Source organism: Arachis ipaensis, chromosome B1 (genome assembly GCF_059453495.1).
Source record: "Arachis ipaensis isolate K30076 ecotype BB chromosome B1, ASM5945349v1, whole genome shotgun sequence".
In the NCBI taxonomy this organism is placed as follows: domain Eukaryota; kingdom Viridiplantae; phylum Streptophyta; class Magnoliopsida; order Fabales; family Fabaceae; genus Arachis; species Arachis ipaensis.
Genome location: NC_142436.1, coordinates 148,375,388 through 148,394,637, shown reverse-complemented (window position 1 = coordinate 148,394,637; position 19,250 = coordinate 148,375,388). Strand labels below are relative to the sequence as shown.

Below are 19,250 nucleotides of genomic sequence, written 5' to 3'. Positions count from 1 at the left end.
CTGTCATTAGACAGACTATGATATATCGAATAATATTTTAGATAATAAAAGATGAACATGAACATAAGTTAAGTATACGAGAGATGAAGATATTAAGAAGAATGAGTAGTCAAATTCATATGGACAAAATAACAAGTGAAAATATAAGAGAGAAAACTGGAATGGAATTATTGCTAAAAAAATGATAGAATTTTATCTTAGATAGTTTGGACATGTGGAAATAAGATCGACAAAAAATTCAATAAAAAAGGCGAAGTAGATGAAAGATAGATATGACAAAAAGTAGAGGAAGATAAAAAAAAGACTATACATATATAAAATAGTCGTCAAAGAAAATATATTATAAACATGATAAATAATACGATTTAATAATGTATTTGTTTTATTCATATAGCTCACTTCATATAATAGGATAAAATTTTGTTGTTGTTATAAAAAAATTAAACTTAGTGTATAATAGACATAGATATGTTAAAAAATGATTTTTATATTTTTATTTTTAAATTAGTAAGCCATATTAGTCTTTTTATTCCAGAAAATACAAGTTGATTTTTAAAAATATTTCTTAAAATCTCTCTACAGAAATCAGTTAATAATCAATCAACAAAAAATTTTCACATTTAAAAGAAAGTACACATTCTAAACTAAAAATGACACATCTAAACTCATGTTGACTAATTTTTATTAGTTTCTTATAGTACTTATCCTTAATTATAAATACTAGAAAGCATATTATAAGCACCCCGTTGAATCCAATTCCTAGAATATATATTCTATTAAATATCTTAATAATTGTTAAGCTGTAATAGTTATAGTTTAGCTTGCAGATGATGTCTTTGTAACTTTAGATTTGGATACACCCTCCAGCTTAATTAAAGGGAGGTTTGAAGGAAATAATACTAAGCAAACCCTAAATACACAACTAAGTTTCTTTTTCTATTAATTTATTTTCTTTCTTTTATTTTTTGATAACATTTTTTACAGTATGATCAAACACAATAAACTAATTACAATTGAATCATATGTAGCTAGTAGTTTTGGTTCTTTCTTGAAAAGACTAACTGTACCCTAAAAAAAAAAAAAATCATAACCACAAAGTTAAAAGCCCAAACAAACCTTTATATATGCTAGTTACACCGCATATAGTGACTGAAAAAAATTATTTATATATTAAATATTTTTTATATTTATATAAAAATATAGTTATTATTAATTAATTATGTATTTAAATTATTTGTTAATTAATAATATAAAATTATTTATTTAATTAAAATAGTATTTATTATAAAAGATGTAGCCCTAACAAAATTAGAGTGAGGATATGAATACAATTTATCATTTCATCACAATCGAAGATAGGACCGGAAATTAAACTATTCTAACATATAAATATTCGACTAGAAATTGAGAATTAATTTTTTTAATCAATCACTAATTAATAAAAATATATAAAATTGATTGAATATCAGTTAAGTTTTTCCCTTTTCCAATAAAAAAAAAAAGAAAAAAAGAAAATTGTGGCGTGGAGTAGCGTGTATATATATTATCTTTGTATAGATATTTTTTATTTTTTATATTAGAAATAATTAATAAAATAAAATAAAAACAAATAAAAATTTTATCTTTTATATTATAAAAAAAATATACAAGATAAGTATTTACAAAAAATATTACAAATGCTATTTTTTGATATAAATATTTTGGAAGCCCAAAAAAATAGTACATATGTAAATGGAAGAATTATATATTGAGGTATATTTTAAACAAAGATATTATTTACATATTAAATTAATCACTATATATAAATAATTTAATAAAATTTTAATATATATTTTATATTTTAATATATATATTTTAGTTAATAATTAATTTTAGTGTGTGTCTAGTATCGTTGTATGTATTTAAAATAATAAAAATATTATTTATATACTTAAAATTAATTATTAATATATTATATATAAATATATATAAAAATTAATTTATTTTTAATATTTATTTATATTTTAACATATATTTTATATTAATAATTAATTTTGATGGCTGATTTTAATACAGTAGAAATGTAAACTAAAAAGCAGTTTTGTTTTGGTTTAGCGGTCGGCCCCAGCATTCCCTCTCTGCCTTGTGCCCTCTTCCTCTCCATCCAAATTCTTCTCAGAACATCACTTAATTCTTCTCTCTTTCTTTCTTTCTAATAATATTATTATTGATGTATATATATATCCTCGGTATCTAAGCAAAGAAGGAGAATAAAAAGCCCTTTGCCCTCTTCAACTTTAATTTCCTGTGTGTGAGAGAGAAAGACCTTAGCTTGCTTCATCTTCTTCTTATTCTCTTCTTCTTCTTTCCATAGAGAAGAGTAGATCAGAGACACATCATCATCATCATCATCATCATCATGATGTCGAGCTGCAGCATGGATGCTGGACCTGAGCAACTGTGCTACATACCCTGCAACTTTTGCAACATTGTTCTTGCGGTATATATTTATATATTACTTTAATTTCATCCTCTCTCTTTTACTTCATCTTATAGATCTGATTATTTATTTGATCCTCAGATTAATTTGCTTACCTTCTTCATTCATATACATATATACATACATATTTTCATTCATTATTTTATTTCCCTATTTAATTAATTTATTTTTTTCTTGTTCATTTATATACACATACAAGGACTAAAAGGAAATTAAGATCCTTAGCTTTGTAAACCACAAGCTATATATATATATTTCTTTTTTTTTTTTGTGAACCAGTAGTTATTAATAATAATAATAATTAAATAATTAATTAAAATGAGTTAATTTATTATTATTATTTCTGGGGGGGTGTTTATGATAGATAGAGTGAGGTCTCCATCTATTGTTATGGACTTTTCCTTTTTTGCAGTCAAAGAAAAGTCATAGACATAAAAATAAGCCTCATGAAGAAAATTAAAACCTCCGAATCTTCTTAATCATCATCTTCTTCATTGAATTCAGGTGAGCGTTCCATGCAGCAGCTTGTTCGACATGGTAACGGTTCGATGCGGTCACTGCACCAATCTCTGGTCCGTAAACATGGCTGCGGCCTTTCAATCACTCTCATGGCAAGATCTTCAGGTCTCTCTCTTCATTCAATGAAACCTGCTTTTAATTCAATTTCTCTTGATTTGATTTCAATTCAGGATCCTAATTCCTAGCTACCTAACTTTCTAGGGTTTCTGCGATGTTGTTATTTATTCCTTTTGAGAAAATCGAAGCCCTCTCTCTCTTTCTCTTTCTCTCAGGTAGATAAGTTTTTGTCTTTGTGTGTAACAAAATCGAATTGAATTGGTCCTAGCTAGCTTCACTAGTGGTGGAAGCTATTACTATACCTGCAGCCGCCATAACCAAGGAACCTATATACTATACACACTTTTTCTCTTTCTCTTTTTCACACTTTTTACTATCTACACTCCTCTCCTAAACCCTAACCCTCCATATACTATCACGTATATACAAAAAGGATCCAAATTTATTATAATAATCTCATTTCGTTTGATTCCAAATTTCGAATCCCTAGCTAGGTTTTTCAATTTTTAATAATATGGTGTAGATCCCTAAATGAGGGGTTTTTGTTTGATGAGTTGTATTCTTTGTCCAACAATGCTCAGTGATTTTAAAGCTGCTTTGTTTTTTTTTTTTTTTTTTTCTTTTCTTTCTGACTATAATCTGTTTTCATTTCTTCACCAATCTCAGCCACAGATACCTATCTACCTATTCTCTACCACACCCTATTTGCAAATTAAAATTGAAGAGGGGGTGATTGGAATAAATAAAAAAAAATAAAAATAATTTTGTGATGCAGGGCCCTGGGCAGTGCAATCAGGAGTATAGGATTGACACAAATATTAATATGAATAATGGTGGCTCCTCTTCCAAATGCAACAATAGTAGTAGGCTTGCATCAATGCGTGCACCTACCAATCATGTTACTCAGGAAAGGGCTGTCAACCGCCGTGAGTGTATTTACTATTTACCCATTTACTATTTTTGTAAATTTTCGTGTTATTATGTATATAACGTCGTATCAGTAAAAATAATTATTTTTTTATATTAATTACATGAATAAATATATAATTGTATTAAATATTTTATATTGTCAATATATTAAAATTAAATAATTAATTTAATATTTAATTTTTTATATTATACAATATATTAAAAATTAATCATCAAATCAGTTAATTTAATAACTGCGTTTTTTTTGTATACATGTATTTTTTTTTTAATAAATTGGGGTCGTGATTATGATGAATTGTTATTTTCTTTTTCCAGCACCCGAGAAGAGGCAGCGCGTACCTTCTGCTTATAATCAGTTCATAAAGTAACTAATGCTTTATTCATTTACAAATAATAATAATAATTTACCGTGATAATATTTCCATTGAATAATAATAATATATTTGCAACGTTAACTAAAGCATCTTTGAAATGTCTTTGTTGATATTCAGGGAAGAGATCCAGAGGATTAAGGCTAATAATCCTGATATCAGTCACAGAGAAGCATTCAGTACTTCAGCAAAAAACGTACGAATAACAAAATTAAATTATTATATAATTATCATCAGATATACAATTATTTGTCTAATTATTACATTCATCATACAAAAATGATTACTATTTTAAAAGTTATACGTGTAATTTGATAATTAGATTATTAGATTTTATATAATATAGAAATATATTGGCAATGTATATATAAAAGAATTGCATTAAGATTAATTCTTATATATATGCATAATAATTAACCTGAAAATTATTTCTTTTTTTATACAGTGGGCACATTTTCCTCATATTCATTTTGGGCTAATGTTGGAGAGCAACAATCAAGCTAATAAGATGGATAATGTAAGTACTAAACCAAACTATACATATTATTATTATTATTATTATTATTATTATTATTATTATTATTATTATTATTTCAGGCCTCTGAGAAGCATTTGATGTCAAGGGCTGCACCTGCACTGTTGAATAAATGAATCTACATATATAATATAAGGCTATGATCTTCAATATATATTTATGATGGAGGGTGATGAAGGATTTCAGTTTCATGTGAGTCTGTATGTCAAGTAAGGAAAATATGGTCCTGACTTATTATTATGATACTTAAGGACAATATTATATTTAATTAACTCGTTGTTGTTTTCTTCTTCTTGTATTAGTAGTGTATGTACTATTTACTCCACTTGTTCAAGATGATTTTACTTAATTTCAAGTATGAATGCTATTTAATTTTCCCTTGTCATCATATATATATTTTACTATATATTACAACTTCAACCTTCTTGTTATAGCTGATTACATGTTCAAATAATTCATTATTTCTTGGAATTTATCTCTATTTCGATAAAAAAAAAAAATAAACGTTTCGATTATAATTATAAGAGTAAACATATTTCAAACAATACCATTATTATCACGTAAACTTCATAATTATAAAGGAAAATGAGCAATCTTACTGTATATATTATTATCACACTAGTTCATTATTTTTGTCAGAAAATAAATATAACAAACTCTATTTCTCAATTTACTAGAAAATAAAAACTTGCTTGATTATTTGTTAAATCTTTCAATTATAAATGTGCTTCTATGTCAGGAGATGGGAGGATATGAAGAAAAGAGGCTCTTATATTTGTTTGTTAAAACTAAAGCATTATATAGTATATACATAAAGATAAAGCAATATTATCAAAGATTATATTCAAAACAATGGTTGCATGATCATAGAAGATTTAGGCTGGTTTATGTTTTTATTTATGTTTTCTTTTTGAATGTTTTTAGGATTTTGTAAAAAAAAATATAATAATAAAAAAATAAAATTATGTTTTTTGTTTTATTTATTATTTTCTGTTTTCTACAAAATTATAGAAAAATATTAAAAGTAAAAACAGAAAATAATGAAATCACACTCCAAAAGCGTCTTAGAGTTTGTTTATTTATTTTCTTATTTTTTAGAGAAAAGCTTTTACAGTTTAATTTTTCATTTAGTTGAAAAATACTGAAATTTAAGTTTAATCAAAAGCTATCTTGTTTTTTTTTTTTAATAAAAGAAACTGAAAATATTTTTTGTTATTTATAAATATGCAAAGAAAAGGTTAAATAAAATACCTGGATATGCAAACACACTGTTAACTACAATTCGGGAAGGCGTATATATAACTTCAAAATAAAATGGAAGTCCTAAACTTTCATAAGGGTAATCTAATTAATTAATGGAATTTCTTAATGATGGATAAATGAAATGCTTATACGGTTTACTATTAATTTACACAAGCTTGAGATATAATGAATTAAGAATAATATATGTGGAAGCTAAAAGACATGAAACGTTGTTCCATTTTTGGTGAGACAAACATTCTTCGTTTGAAGGGATGATAGCTTTAATTTCCAACCAATCGATGTACTATACATACTGTTTTATTGAGTTTGAACATTTTGTCATAAAAGTGTGATTGTTGATCAATTTATTGGAGCAGTTCTCAGTGCATGCGAGGGAGAGGGAATTCTTTTTATTTTAATTTCTTTGGTATATTCTCTTTATTAATTTATACATATAATTATTATATTTTTCATGAAATCTACTTTTGAAATTAAAGTAAAATATCCAAAGAAAAGATTGGATCCTACTGAGTACAAGTAGATAGACTCCAACTCATAAATTAACGAATGCCTTTTAGAAAAGGAATTCATGGACCACCATTTTGGCATTATGGCATCTTCCATTATATATATTACAACATATGCACAGGAATCTTTGATGAAATAAAGCACTAAAAATGAAGCAGCCACTTTTGCAGATCATTATTATATATATTGTTTGAAAAAATAAATATGCTACGTATATATAAAAAAATTAGTTACCAAATTAACTATTTTTATATAAAATATATAAAAATATAAAATATATATTAAAAATAAATTAAATAATATATAATTTTTAGAATATATATAATATTTTTATTAAAAAAATATTACTATAAAAATTATTTATTATATATATTATTGATTATTGGCCACCATCCTAGATGTGCTGTTGTCCCTTAATCACAGACAACAGATAAAACATATCATCACATAATAAAATTGAATCTTAATTAGTATGTGAAAGTTATATTATTGTTCTCACATAAATATATTTTGGGTATGTTTATTTATGACATTTGTTTTTATGGGATATTTTATTTTATTTTTTAAAATATAAAGTCGTCCATTTTACTTTCACATCTTTGATAAACTTTAAAATGACCTAGAATCTCAAGAGAATTGTTCACAACAATTAACAGAAGTTGAGGGGGAAAAGCTTTAGTTCGTTTTCTTTTTTAAAAAGTGCCTAGTTTTTAACTATTTAAAGAATTGTTTAATGTTACCGTAGTGTCTATTGTTTAATCAAAATTCACTTTTTTTAATGGCTATTTAGATGTAACATGTTAAAAGCTAGTTTATTATTATTAGAGAAAGTATAGGGAGCCAATGACCTAAGCGTACAATATGTACAATGAAGGTTTGGAAAGTATTAGAGATATTATTATTAGTGTTACATTGTCTTGTCAAGTTACGCTTTTGGGATGAGTGGTTTCAGGATATGGTATAAGAATTCCAGATGCGGAAGGTCAAGGGTTCGAACCTTGGTGAACCCAAAATTAACTTTTTATAACATGAGATGTTTATTATCCTTGGTATCCGGATGGGTATCCCTGGTATCCGGATGGTTATTATGCATAGTATAAGTGACGTTCATTTGATTCATAAACTAAAGATTAAAATTAGTTATTATTATTATATAGCACTACTCATTATTATTATTATTATTATTATTATTATTATTATTATTATTAAATTTTCTACAATTTTAAAAATGTAGTTGATTAATTTTCAAAACCCTATTTTTTTTACTTGATCACATATAATTAAATGATGGTTTTTTAAATAAATAAAACAAATATTAAAATTACATTAATAGACATACTAGAATTTATTTATATTTATATATTTTATTATATATCCTATCTTGACATGAATAAATTAGTTATGAACCTATCTCGTTTTTGGTATGAACAAGATAAATAACAAATAATTAATTAGTATTGTATCTTGTCTGTACATGACACTACAATTCTTATGAATGTTTTTCGTCTATGTCAGGAACGAGATATGTTTATAATTAACTCGTTTATGATGAGAACGAGATACATCTTTTACATATGGGATGATAATTTTTAACTATATAAACATACTTAATACAAGCACAATAAAGTTCATTAATATAAATAAGCATGGTCTCAAATTATACATTCAATATAAACATAATCTCAAACTATACATTCAATATAAGGATGTTGTCGATACAGAAATTCCTAAGCCTCGCTGTATACTCAAATTTGACCTCCCTGAAGTACGACGACAACAGAATATCTGGCGGAGTCATGATGTGAGAAATTCACCTAAAATGAAACATCCTCGAGTACAAATATATGAAATAACTAATAATTTTGGTTTCTTTAAAAAATAAAACAAATACAAAAAGAAATACTAAAAACAATAATATAAATCCTAAACTAAACAACAATTAATATTATCTAATCTAAAGTAGTGTAATTAATAAAATCAGTCAAATAACAATAATATTAAAATAATCGACTAATTCAATTACCAACTTTATAGTCGAGTACTGCGACAATATGTGTAGTCGCATTCAATCGATTGATGTCTACAGTTTGTGTTTGCTGCGTCATCATTAATAGGCTAAAACTAATGAGATATTCTATAGAGGAAAGCATGTAGAGAGATTTGGTGAAATATGAAAAATGAACTTGTCTACCAATGAGTTCATATATATATATAGTAGATTTTAAATATATATCTCGTTCTCAACATATATATAGGCTGCGTTTATTTTCGAGGACAGGACAGGATATGACAAGATACTGATGGATAGAGACACAAATTTTTGTGCTCTTGTATTCTATGTTTGGTGATAAATTAGAACAAATTATAAAAATTTAATTTATTTTCATTTTTTTTCATTTAAAAAAATTGAGATGAAAAATATAATAATAAAAAATATAATTATAAAAAATTAACAAAAATAATGAAAGAAAAAATAAAAATAAATTGTGTCCCTTGTTAGTATCTCCGTGTCCTTTCTATCAGGATGAACACAAAATACACTAATTCAATGTCTTCAGGACGGACCCAAGCATACAAATGAGGGGGCACTTGCCCCATGATTTTTTAATTTTTGTTTTAAAAGATATAGTTATATATAATATGCCCCCACTTCAAATTTTAAATGACCCCACTACAAATAAAATAAATTTAATTAGCTAAAGTTTTAAATTTATTTTTTTATTTTTTTTTATCATTTTGACTATTATTTAACCTAATCAAATTTAATTATTGTACCGTCAATTCTTTATTCTCTTAAACCCTCTTCTTATTTTTATATTTTCAACTTTCTTTTTCTATTCCTTGTCTAATGGTCATCTTCTCTTCATCAAAAAGTAAATTTTAAATTCTCCAATTTTTTTATATACCTCTCTATGACTCTATGTATCTTTCAATTTCATTATTTTTCTTTTTGATATTTTCAATTGCAATTTTTAATTCAAACAATTATAGTTTAGGTATCAATCTAATATTTTATTTTTTTCGTGACTTTATATATTTTATTTTATTCTCGATTTATTCATCCTTATTACTTATTTTTATCTTTTGTTCTATTATATGTACCTATGTTGCATATAAAATTTTAAAATGAACTGATTAATTTACTAATTTAGAATATATTTTTTATTTTTAAAAATAATGATAAAAAATATTTTAATTATAATATAATTAAACAGATACATAAAATATTTTATTTAATATTATATCAAAATTAAATTAAAAAATATATAACAAATTTAATTATTTTAAAAAAAAATTATAAAAATTATGTTTTTATTATTTTATATAAACATACTTTTCATATAAAGATTTAATTTTTCTAGTATTTATATATAATTCTAATTTCAAATTATAAATACTAATGTATTATTATGCGCTAATATGCCAGTTAATTCAGTCTTTTATTATTAAATGTGTATAAAAAGATTAGTTAGGATAATAAGTTATCTATAATTTAATTAAAATATTTTAATTTTAAATTTTAGAAATAAAAAATTATTTTTTATAAATTATATATAATAAATAGTATTTTAAGAATAAAAGTTTTCACTAACTCTTTTTAATTTTTATATCTCCATATAATTAATAATATTTAATAAAATTTATTTAATATATATATATATATAATTTTTTTTTTGCTCCCACTCCTAAAATTTTATGGATCCATCACTGAATGTCTCTATGTATGTCTCATCTGCTAAATACAATTTTGTGTCTCTGTGTCCTATCTCTATAAACAAACGTAGCCATATAGACAAATTAGTTATGAATGTATTTCATTTCTGATATCAACAAAATACACTGCTAATTCTTTACTTATCTTATCTATACTAAAGACAAGATATGTAATAAAATATAAAAATATAAATAAATCATAATAATATGTCTATCAATGTAATTTTAATATTTATTTTATTTATTAAAAAACTCATTAAATGAATAGATTGTAAAACTTAAAAAAAAGTTTAGGATAAAAAGAGAAAGAATTATTTTATTTTATTTTTTAAAAGATGAAGAGAAAAAAAGAAGGTATATATTATGGTGAAGAAAAAAAATAATGATGAGAGAATTTTTTAATAAGTAATTAGATATTTATTTAAGAATATATATAAATATTCATATAATGTTTTTATGATTTGTAAATTGAAGTTATTAATTAATAATTATTAAATATTTCTGACAATGAGAATCTGAAACGTCAAAATCATGTCTGTTAAGAGCATTGATTTCTTTGTTTGTGAATGTGAATGTGAATGTCATTTCATCTCTCTGACTTTCTACTCAGCTCCCTCACTGTACAAACTCAGAACCCACCCCTCTCCCTCTCTCTTAAACAATAATAATAATCCATTTAATTTATTGATAAACATAATCTAATACTTGATTCTTATTATAAATACGTTGAATATGCCAATAATTGAGATCTTAAAATAGATGACATGATTTTTCTTTTACAGTATTTTTTAATTTGATAAGTTAAAGATTAATATGCTACAGAACTAAAATTTTATTAAAAAAATTTATTACATACACAAAATAAAATTTAAATTTTTATACTTATTTAAATAGATTAGTAATTAGATTAGCCCAACTTAATTGGATGATATGATACCTTGTAACTTGTAATGGTTATGGTTGGGCCCTCTATCTCTCTAACTCTCTAAGGATCCATGTGCACGTGATTCCAATGGTTATGGTTATGGTTTTGGTATGTCACTATTCCCTTCCGTTCAAACCGCAACTTTGCTTTAATTCCATCCAGGCTTACAATAATTCCTCTCATTTTGTGATTCCCATTTTAAACACGTGGCACTACATTCTTACTCCTCTTTCCACCGCCAAAATATAAATTTTTTAAATAATTTAATTGATTTGATTAAATTTTTAATTATTAATTTTACGTTGTTGTGACTAGGAAAGGATAAGAATAGATGTCCATTTAATGAGCAACCCATTTTCTACGTTGAAGAGAACAAGTTCTTAGGATGAAAGAAATAAATGTAGTTTGAAAAGTAAACTTCTCTTTGCCTATAAAAGCAAGATCTGAGGCAAGAGAATATACACAACAATAATAAAATCAAATACTCTCTCTCTTTATGTTACAATCAAATACTCTTCTCTTTATATTTTTACTACAGTTCTTTCTCTTCTTTTATTTTATAAGTATTTTAAATTCTATTTTCTATTACTCTTTACATATAATATTAATAGCAATATCAATCATCTTTATTATATTGAGATTGTAACAATAAACAAATGCGATTCTCTCTTTCTTTATTTTTAATACTTCTTTCTATCTTTGTATATATATACACAATACAACATATAATATTATTATATATATATAAATTATTATTGAGCTAATTAGTTTAATACTAGAGTCTTCTATTTATACATCTTTATTTTATATATCTCTTTTATTTTACAACACGTTATCAGCACGTGACTCTGATCAAATTTTTAGGAAGACTCAGGTAACAAATTTTCATTATGTCGAAGCTCTCTCATCTTGAATTCAATGCTCTTGATATATCTGGAAACAATTATTTATCATGGATACTAGATGCTAAAATCCATCTTGATTCAATGGATCTTGGAGATACCATTAAGGCTGAAAATAATGCATCCCAGAAGGATAAAGCTAAAGCCATGATTTTTCTCCGTCGTCATCTTGACGAAGGATTGAAAAATGAATATCTTACATTAAAAGATCCTGCAGATCTTTGGAAAGACCTTGAAGAAAGGTATAATCATCAGAAAACGGTGATACTTCCTCAGGCCCGATATGAATGGACGCATTTGCGTTTACAAGATTTTAAATCTATAAATGAATATAATTCTGCAATGTTTCGGATCACCTCACGAATGAAATTGTGTGGAGAAAAAATAACTGATCATGATATGTTGGAGAAAACTTTCTCAACCTTCCATGCCTCGAATGTGCTCCTGCAGCAGCAGTATCGAGAGAAAGGGTTTAAAAAATATTCTGAGTTAATTTCTTGCCTTCTTATTGCCGAACGCAACAATGAGTTGTTATTAAAAAATCATGAAGCGCGCCCAGCTGGCGCCGCCCCATTTCCTGAAGTAAATGCGGCAAATCATTACCCCAGAAGAGGTAAATGGCAAGCTTTTAATAACAAGAAAAATTATGGAAGGAAAAAGAATTATGTTCAAAAGAGAGGATCTCACCAGAAGTGGGGCAAAGAAAAGAATATCGGGCAGAATAAATCAACCGAGGAAAAGTGTTTCCGCTGTGGTGGAAAGGGCCATTGGTCACGTACCTGTCGTACCCCAAGGCACCTAGTCGATCTTTACCAGGCATATTTGAAAAAGAACGACAAAGGAAAGGAAACAAATTTTGTTTCAAATGATGCTGAGAACTCCACCACTCATTATGATGTATCTGATTTCTTTAAGGACCCTGAAGGAAATATTGGCCATTTGATCAATGATGGAATAGTTTAATGTGTGAAATTGTGAAGTATTTATGTAAATAAATAATGTAAAAAAAAATTTATTGTTAAAGTTTTATTTTCTATGTATTTAAGTTTCAAATGTGATGTACATAAATAATGATATATTAATATGAATTTTGAAATTATTAAATGTGTCAAATTTTAAAATAAAATTTTAGTATATAACATTATTTTATGTACAGTATTTCTTAGAAAAATAATTCTAATCAAGTATTCAATTTATCTGTGCATACTACTCATTTTATTATTATTTGTTTTTGAAGAGAATGGCAAGGATATGTAATGAAGATGTATGCCTTGCGGATAGTGCAAGTTCGCACACTATTCTCAAAAGTGATATATATTTTACCCATCTTGTGCCAAAAGAGGAATATGTTAACACTATTATTGGCTCAGGCAATGTGATAGAAGGCTCCGGAAGAGCTATAATTTTGTTTCCTGGAGGAACAAAATTTATAATAAATAATGCACTATTATCTACCAAGTCTCTGAGGAACTTGTTGAGTTTCAAAGATATTCGCCGAAATGGATATCATGTTGAGACAATGAATGAGGGAAATCATGAGTATTTATATATCACAACTCATGATTCAAATAAGAAAGTTATATTAGAAAAATTACCCTCTCTTTCATCTGGGTTGTATTATACTAAGATTAGTGCAATTGAATCACATGCCACTGTAAACCAGAAGTTTACTAGCCCAAATGAATTCATAACTTGGCACGACCGTTTGGGTCATCCGGGAACAACCATGATGAGAAGATATTGAAAACTCTCATGGACATTCACTAAAGAACCAGAAGATTCTTAAAACTAGTGAATTTTGTTGTGCTGCATGTTCTTAAGGAAAGTTAATTTTAAGGCCATCACCAGTAAAGATTGGATTTGAGTCCCCTGAATTCCTAGAAAGGATTCAAGGTGATATATGTGGACCTATTCATCCACCATGTGGATCTTTTAGATATTTTATGGTCCTAATAGACGAATCTTCGAGATGGTCACATGTGTGCTTATTATCTTCTCGCAACCTGGCGTTTGCGAGATTACTGGCTCAAATTATTCGATTAAAAGCACAATTTCCAGAAAATCCAATTAAAGCAATTCGTCTTGATAATGCTGGTGAATTTACTTCCCAAGCTTTTGATGCTTATTGTATGGCTAATGGAATAAGTGTTGAACATCCAGTAGCTTATGTTCACACACAAAATGGGTTAGCAGAATCACTTATTAAGCGTCTCCAATTAATTGCTAGACCCTTGCTTATGAGAACAAACCTCCCAACCTCGGTTTGGGGGCATGCAGTGTTACATGCTGCAGCACTTATTCGTTTGAGGCCAACGAGTTACCATCAGTTCTCTCCTATGCAATTAGCTTTTGGCCAGCAGCCAAATGTTTCCCATTTAAGAATATTTGGGTGTGCGATATATGTTCCCATTGCGCCACCTAATCGCACCAAAATGGGACCCCAAAGAAAATTGGGGATATATGTTGGATATGACTCTCCCTCTATAGTGAGGTATCTTGATATACAAACTGGTGATGTGTTTAAAGCCCGGTTTGCGGATTGTCATTTTGATGAATCAAAATTTCCAACATTAGGGGGAGAGAATAAGTTTCCTGAAAAGGAACTTAACTGGAATGCATCATCATTGATGCATTTAGATCCTCGATCAGGGCAATGTGAACTGGAAGTTCAAAAGAATATACATTTGCAAAGAATAGCAAATGAATTGCCTGATGCATTTTCTGATACAAAGAGGATAACCAAATCTTATATACCAGCGGAAAATGCCCCAATTCGAATTGATGTCCCAGTAGGACAAGTAGCCACTGAAGCAAATTCACGCCAGAAGCGTGGCAGGGCGGAAAATGCCCCAATTCGAATTGATGTCCCAGTAGGGCAAATAGCCACGGAAGCAAATACACGCCAGAAGCGTGGCAGGCCTGTCGGTTCCAAAGATAAAAATCCTCGAAAGAGAAAAGAGATAAATACGATTCCTGTTGGAAAAGACATAGTAGAGACACCGGCAGTTGTCCAAAATTCTGATATAACGCCAGAAGACGTTTAGGTACCTGAAAATTGTGAAAATGACGAGATCTCAATAAATTATGTCTTTACAGGAGAGAAATGGACCGAAATAAGACAATTGTCAATGAAATATTTGCATATAATGTGGCATTAGATATCATGCATGAAAGTAAGGATCTTGAGCCAAGATCAGTTGAAGAATGTCGACAAAGAAATGATTGGCCAAAATGGGAAGCAGCCATGAAGGCTGAATTAGACTCACTTGCAAAACGTGAAGTCTTTGGACCTGTAGTCCGTACACCTGAAGATGTAAAACCTGTTGGATATAAGTGGGTATTTGTGAGAAAACGAAATGAGAAAAATGAAGTTGTGCGCTATAAAGCCCGACTTGTGGCACAAGGTTTTTCACAAAGGCCCGGCATAGATTATGAAGAAACGTATTCCCCTGTAGTGGATGCGATAACATTGCGTTATTTGGTCAGTTTATCTGCATATCATAAACTGCATATGCATTTAATGGATGTGGTAACAGTCTATTTGTACGGCTCATTAGATCGGGATATCTATATGAAAGTCCCTGAAGGACTAAAGATATCCAAACCATCCAATGAATATTCGCAAGGGTTATACTCAGTCAAATTGCAAAGATCTTTATATGGTCTAAAGCAATCTGGACGAATGTGGTATAATCGTCTTACTGAGTATCTGGCCAAAAACGGATTCAAGAATGATGATATCTGCCCGTGTGTTTTCATAAAGAAATCTGCATCTGGATTCATTATAATTGCTGTGTACGTTGATGATTTAAATATCATTGGGACTCCTGAAGAAATTCCAACAATTATAAAAACTCTAAAAGAAGAGTTTGAGATGAAAGATCTTGGAAAGACTAAGTTTTGTCTCGGCCTGCAGATCGAGCATATAAAAGGTGGGATCTTTATTCATCAAACAACATATACAGAAAAGATCTTGAAAAGATTTTATATGGATAAGTCACATCCATTAAGTACCCCAATGATCGTAAGATCTTTGGATGTGAAAAAGGATCAATTCCGTCCTAAAGAAGAAAATGAAGATATCCTTGGTCCTGAAGTACCATATCTTAGTGCCATTGGAGTGCTAATGTATCTTGCTAATAATACGCGACCTGACATATCATTCGCGGTGAATTTACTAACAAGGTATAGTTCCTCTCCAACCAGAAGACATTAGAGTGGAATCAAACAAATTTTTCGATATCTTCATGGAACGGTTGATATGGGATTGTTTTATCCCTATGGATCCAAGTCACAACTAGTTGGCTATGCAGATGCTGGATACTTGTCTGATCCACATAAAGGGAGATCTCAAACAGGATATCTGTTTACATATGGTGGAACAGCTATATCATGGAGGTCCACGAAACAGACGATAGCAGCAACCTCCTCTAATCATGCTGAAATACTGGCGATTCATGAAGCTAGTCGCGAGTGTTTTTGGCTGAGAAGTCTAATTCAATATATTCTGTCATCATGTGGACTAATTGATCATAAGATAGCTCCAACTGTCCTGTTTGAAGATAATACAGCATGCATTGCTCAACTTAAGGGTGGATACATCAAAGGTGATAGAACAAAGCATATTTCTCCCAAATTCTTCTTCACTCATGACCTTCAAAATCAAGGGACAATTGATGTCCAACAGATCCGTTCAAGTGACAATCTGGCAGATTTATTTACAAAGTCACTCCCAAAATCCTCCTTTGAAAGATTGGTACATAAGATTGGGATGCGCCGATTTCGAGACATTAAATGATGTCAGCAAGAGGGGGAGACTGTACTCTTTTTCCCTTGGTCAAGTTTTTTTCCCATTGGGTTTTTCTTGACAAGGTTTTTAATGAGGCAGTTCTCATCACAAAGGATTTTGTACTCTTTTTCCTTCACTAAAGTTTTTTTTCCCATTGGGTTTTTCTTTAATAAGGTTTTAACGAGGCATAATCCTAAATGAACATCCAAGGGGGAGTGTTGTGACTAGGAAAGGATAAGAATGGATGTCCATTTAATGGGCAACCCATTTTCTACGTTGAAGAGAACAAGTTCTTAGGATGAAAGAAATAAATGTAGTTTGAAAAGTAAACTTCTCTTTGCCTATAAAAGCATGATCTGAGGCAAGAGAATATACACAACAATAATAAAATCAAATACTCTCTCTCTTTATGTTACAATCAAATACTTTTCTCTTTATATTTTTACTACAGTTCTTTCTCTTCTTTTATTTTATAAGTATTTTAAATTCTATTTTCTATTACTCTTTACATATAATATTAATAGCAATATCAATCATCTTTATTATATTGAGATTGTAACAATAAACAAATGCGATTCTCTCTTTCTTTATTTTTAATACTTCTTTCTATCTTTGTATATATATAAATTATTATTGAGCTAATTAGTTTAATACTAGAGTCTTCTATTTATACATCTTTATTTTATATATCTCTTTTATTTTACAACATACGTAAAACTAATTGTATCTAAATTTTTATCCTCTAAAAATAATCTTGTCAGGTTGGTAGTATATTTTTTTTATATGTATTTTTTATATTTCTCTTTTATTATATAAAAAACAAATATTTTATCTTTCTTCTTATCCATTATTTTTACAAAAATATTATGTTAAGTAAAAAATAATCATCAAATTGATTATTATTTTTTTTTGAAAGAAAGAGCTCAACATTTGAAGTAGAATGTACAGCGTCACAAACTGAGAAAAGTACTAGACTAACCAACTCTTATATTATCTCCGGCATAACCATCAACAACATGAGCTAGTTACCACACCATTTCTTAGCACAAAGGAACGTTTGAGTCACGCATTCTGCGTATAAATATATTTATTATTTTTTATATTTTAATATATATTTTATATTTTAATAACTGATTTATTTACATATAATAATAATACTTTTTTTAATTTTAATACTAAAAATAAAAAATATACACAAAAATAATGTATATAATATTTCCCATTAATTTTAAATTAAACTTGATATCTCCATATTGAATTTGGTCTTTTTAATTTTATTATTTTCAGATTCTTTGATCTTTAATTAACCAATAAATTATAATTATTTTTATTATATTATATAAAAAATCAATAAAAATACAGTTTAATTGACGCTAATATATATTACAGAATCACCGATTAAATGATTTTTATATTCGCTTCAATGAAAATCAAACTCGAATCTTTATTATAAAATTTAAATTTGTTTAAACTTAATTAAGTTCATTATTTTTAGCTAAATGTAAAATATATCATTTTTTTCTTTTTAACTTATAATATAATTGCATATTTAATTAGGACATATATTCAATCGAAACCAGCTAATAATTACTAAGTGCTAATCATCAGTATTAATGTATTATGATTAGTGCATGACGAACAAATTCTTTTTCACGGTTTTTCTTCAACCAATCTACATCGATTAATTAGTAATCGAATTAAAATAGAAAACTTGTAGAACAATGTATCATATATATTTTAATTTATAAGTCAACAATTTTCCTCTTAAAAAAGCCACTCATACATGTCTTATCCCATTCGGATGAAAACCAAAAAGTTAGCCATGATCTCTGATTTTTTTTTTGTTCGGATTAAAACAGTAGAGGAAATCACATGTTGAGAATCATAGAATGTACTAATGTGTGTTGGGCCTAAGCCACAAACCAAAAAGGAGGCTTCTAAAACGTTGGACATGGTCGCCGACAGTAACAATATAGGCCCCCCGGGTTGATGGCCTAATACAGCATCCTAATTAATATGAATAACAATAACATGTTAGTAATCAACTTGTATTGGTTGTGTTCAACTTATTTGTTTATTTAACTAGATGTTAGGATTTAAATTTCGCTTTGTCTATAATGCAATTGATTAATCAGTAATAAACTTTATCTAGAACTCAGATTTATAATATCGTTTAAATTGAATTCAAAATTTACTATTTTGTCTTATGCATAATATTTTAAATTTATTTTTATTATTTTTTTTATAATTTTATCTGTT

The 19,250-nt window shown here is 27.6% G+C and overlaps 1 protein-coding gene across 2 annotated transcripts; it reads left to right on the top strand.

Annotated features, from left to right (window-relative positions):
- Window positions 1-2,120: 2,120 nt before the first annotated feature.
- LOC107620252 (axial regulator YABBY 5) lies at window positions 2,121-5,263 on the top strand. 2 transcript variants are annotated; one of them, XM_088500095.1, is made up of 7 exons: window positions 2,121-2,479; window positions 2,984-3,103; window positions 3,831-3,987; window positions 4,301-4,349; window positions 4,477-4,552; window positions 4,802-4,873; window positions 4,954-5,263. In XM_088500095.1, exons 1-7 carry the CDS (start codon window positions 2,399-2,401, stop codon window positions 5,005-5,007), a joined length of 609 nt encoding a protein of 202 aa, XP_088356221.1. In that variant the 5' UTR covers window positions 2,121-2,398; the 3' UTR covers window positions 5,008-5,263. The 2 variants fall into 2 exon arrangements, with proteins under 2 accessions (XP_088356221.1, XP_088356226.1); XM_088500100.1 differs by having other exon boundaries at window positions 2,127-2,479; window positions 3,831-3,981.
- The last annotated feature ends 13,987 nt before the right edge of the window (window positions 5,264-19,250 follow it).

Coding starts and splice junctions, on each gene's coding strand:
- LOC107620252 (XM_088500095.1), top strand. CDS start 2,399: ATGATGTCGAGCTGCAGCATGGATGCTGGACCTGAGCAACTGTGCTAC. Junction 2,480..2,983: donor TTTGCAACATTGTTCTTGCG/GTATATATTTAT, acceptor CATTGAATTCAG/GTGAGCGTTCCATGCAGCAG. Junction 3,104..3,830: donor TCTCATGGCAAGATCTTCAG/GTCTCTCTCTTC, acceptor TTTGTGATGCAG/GGCCCTGGGCAGTGCAATCA.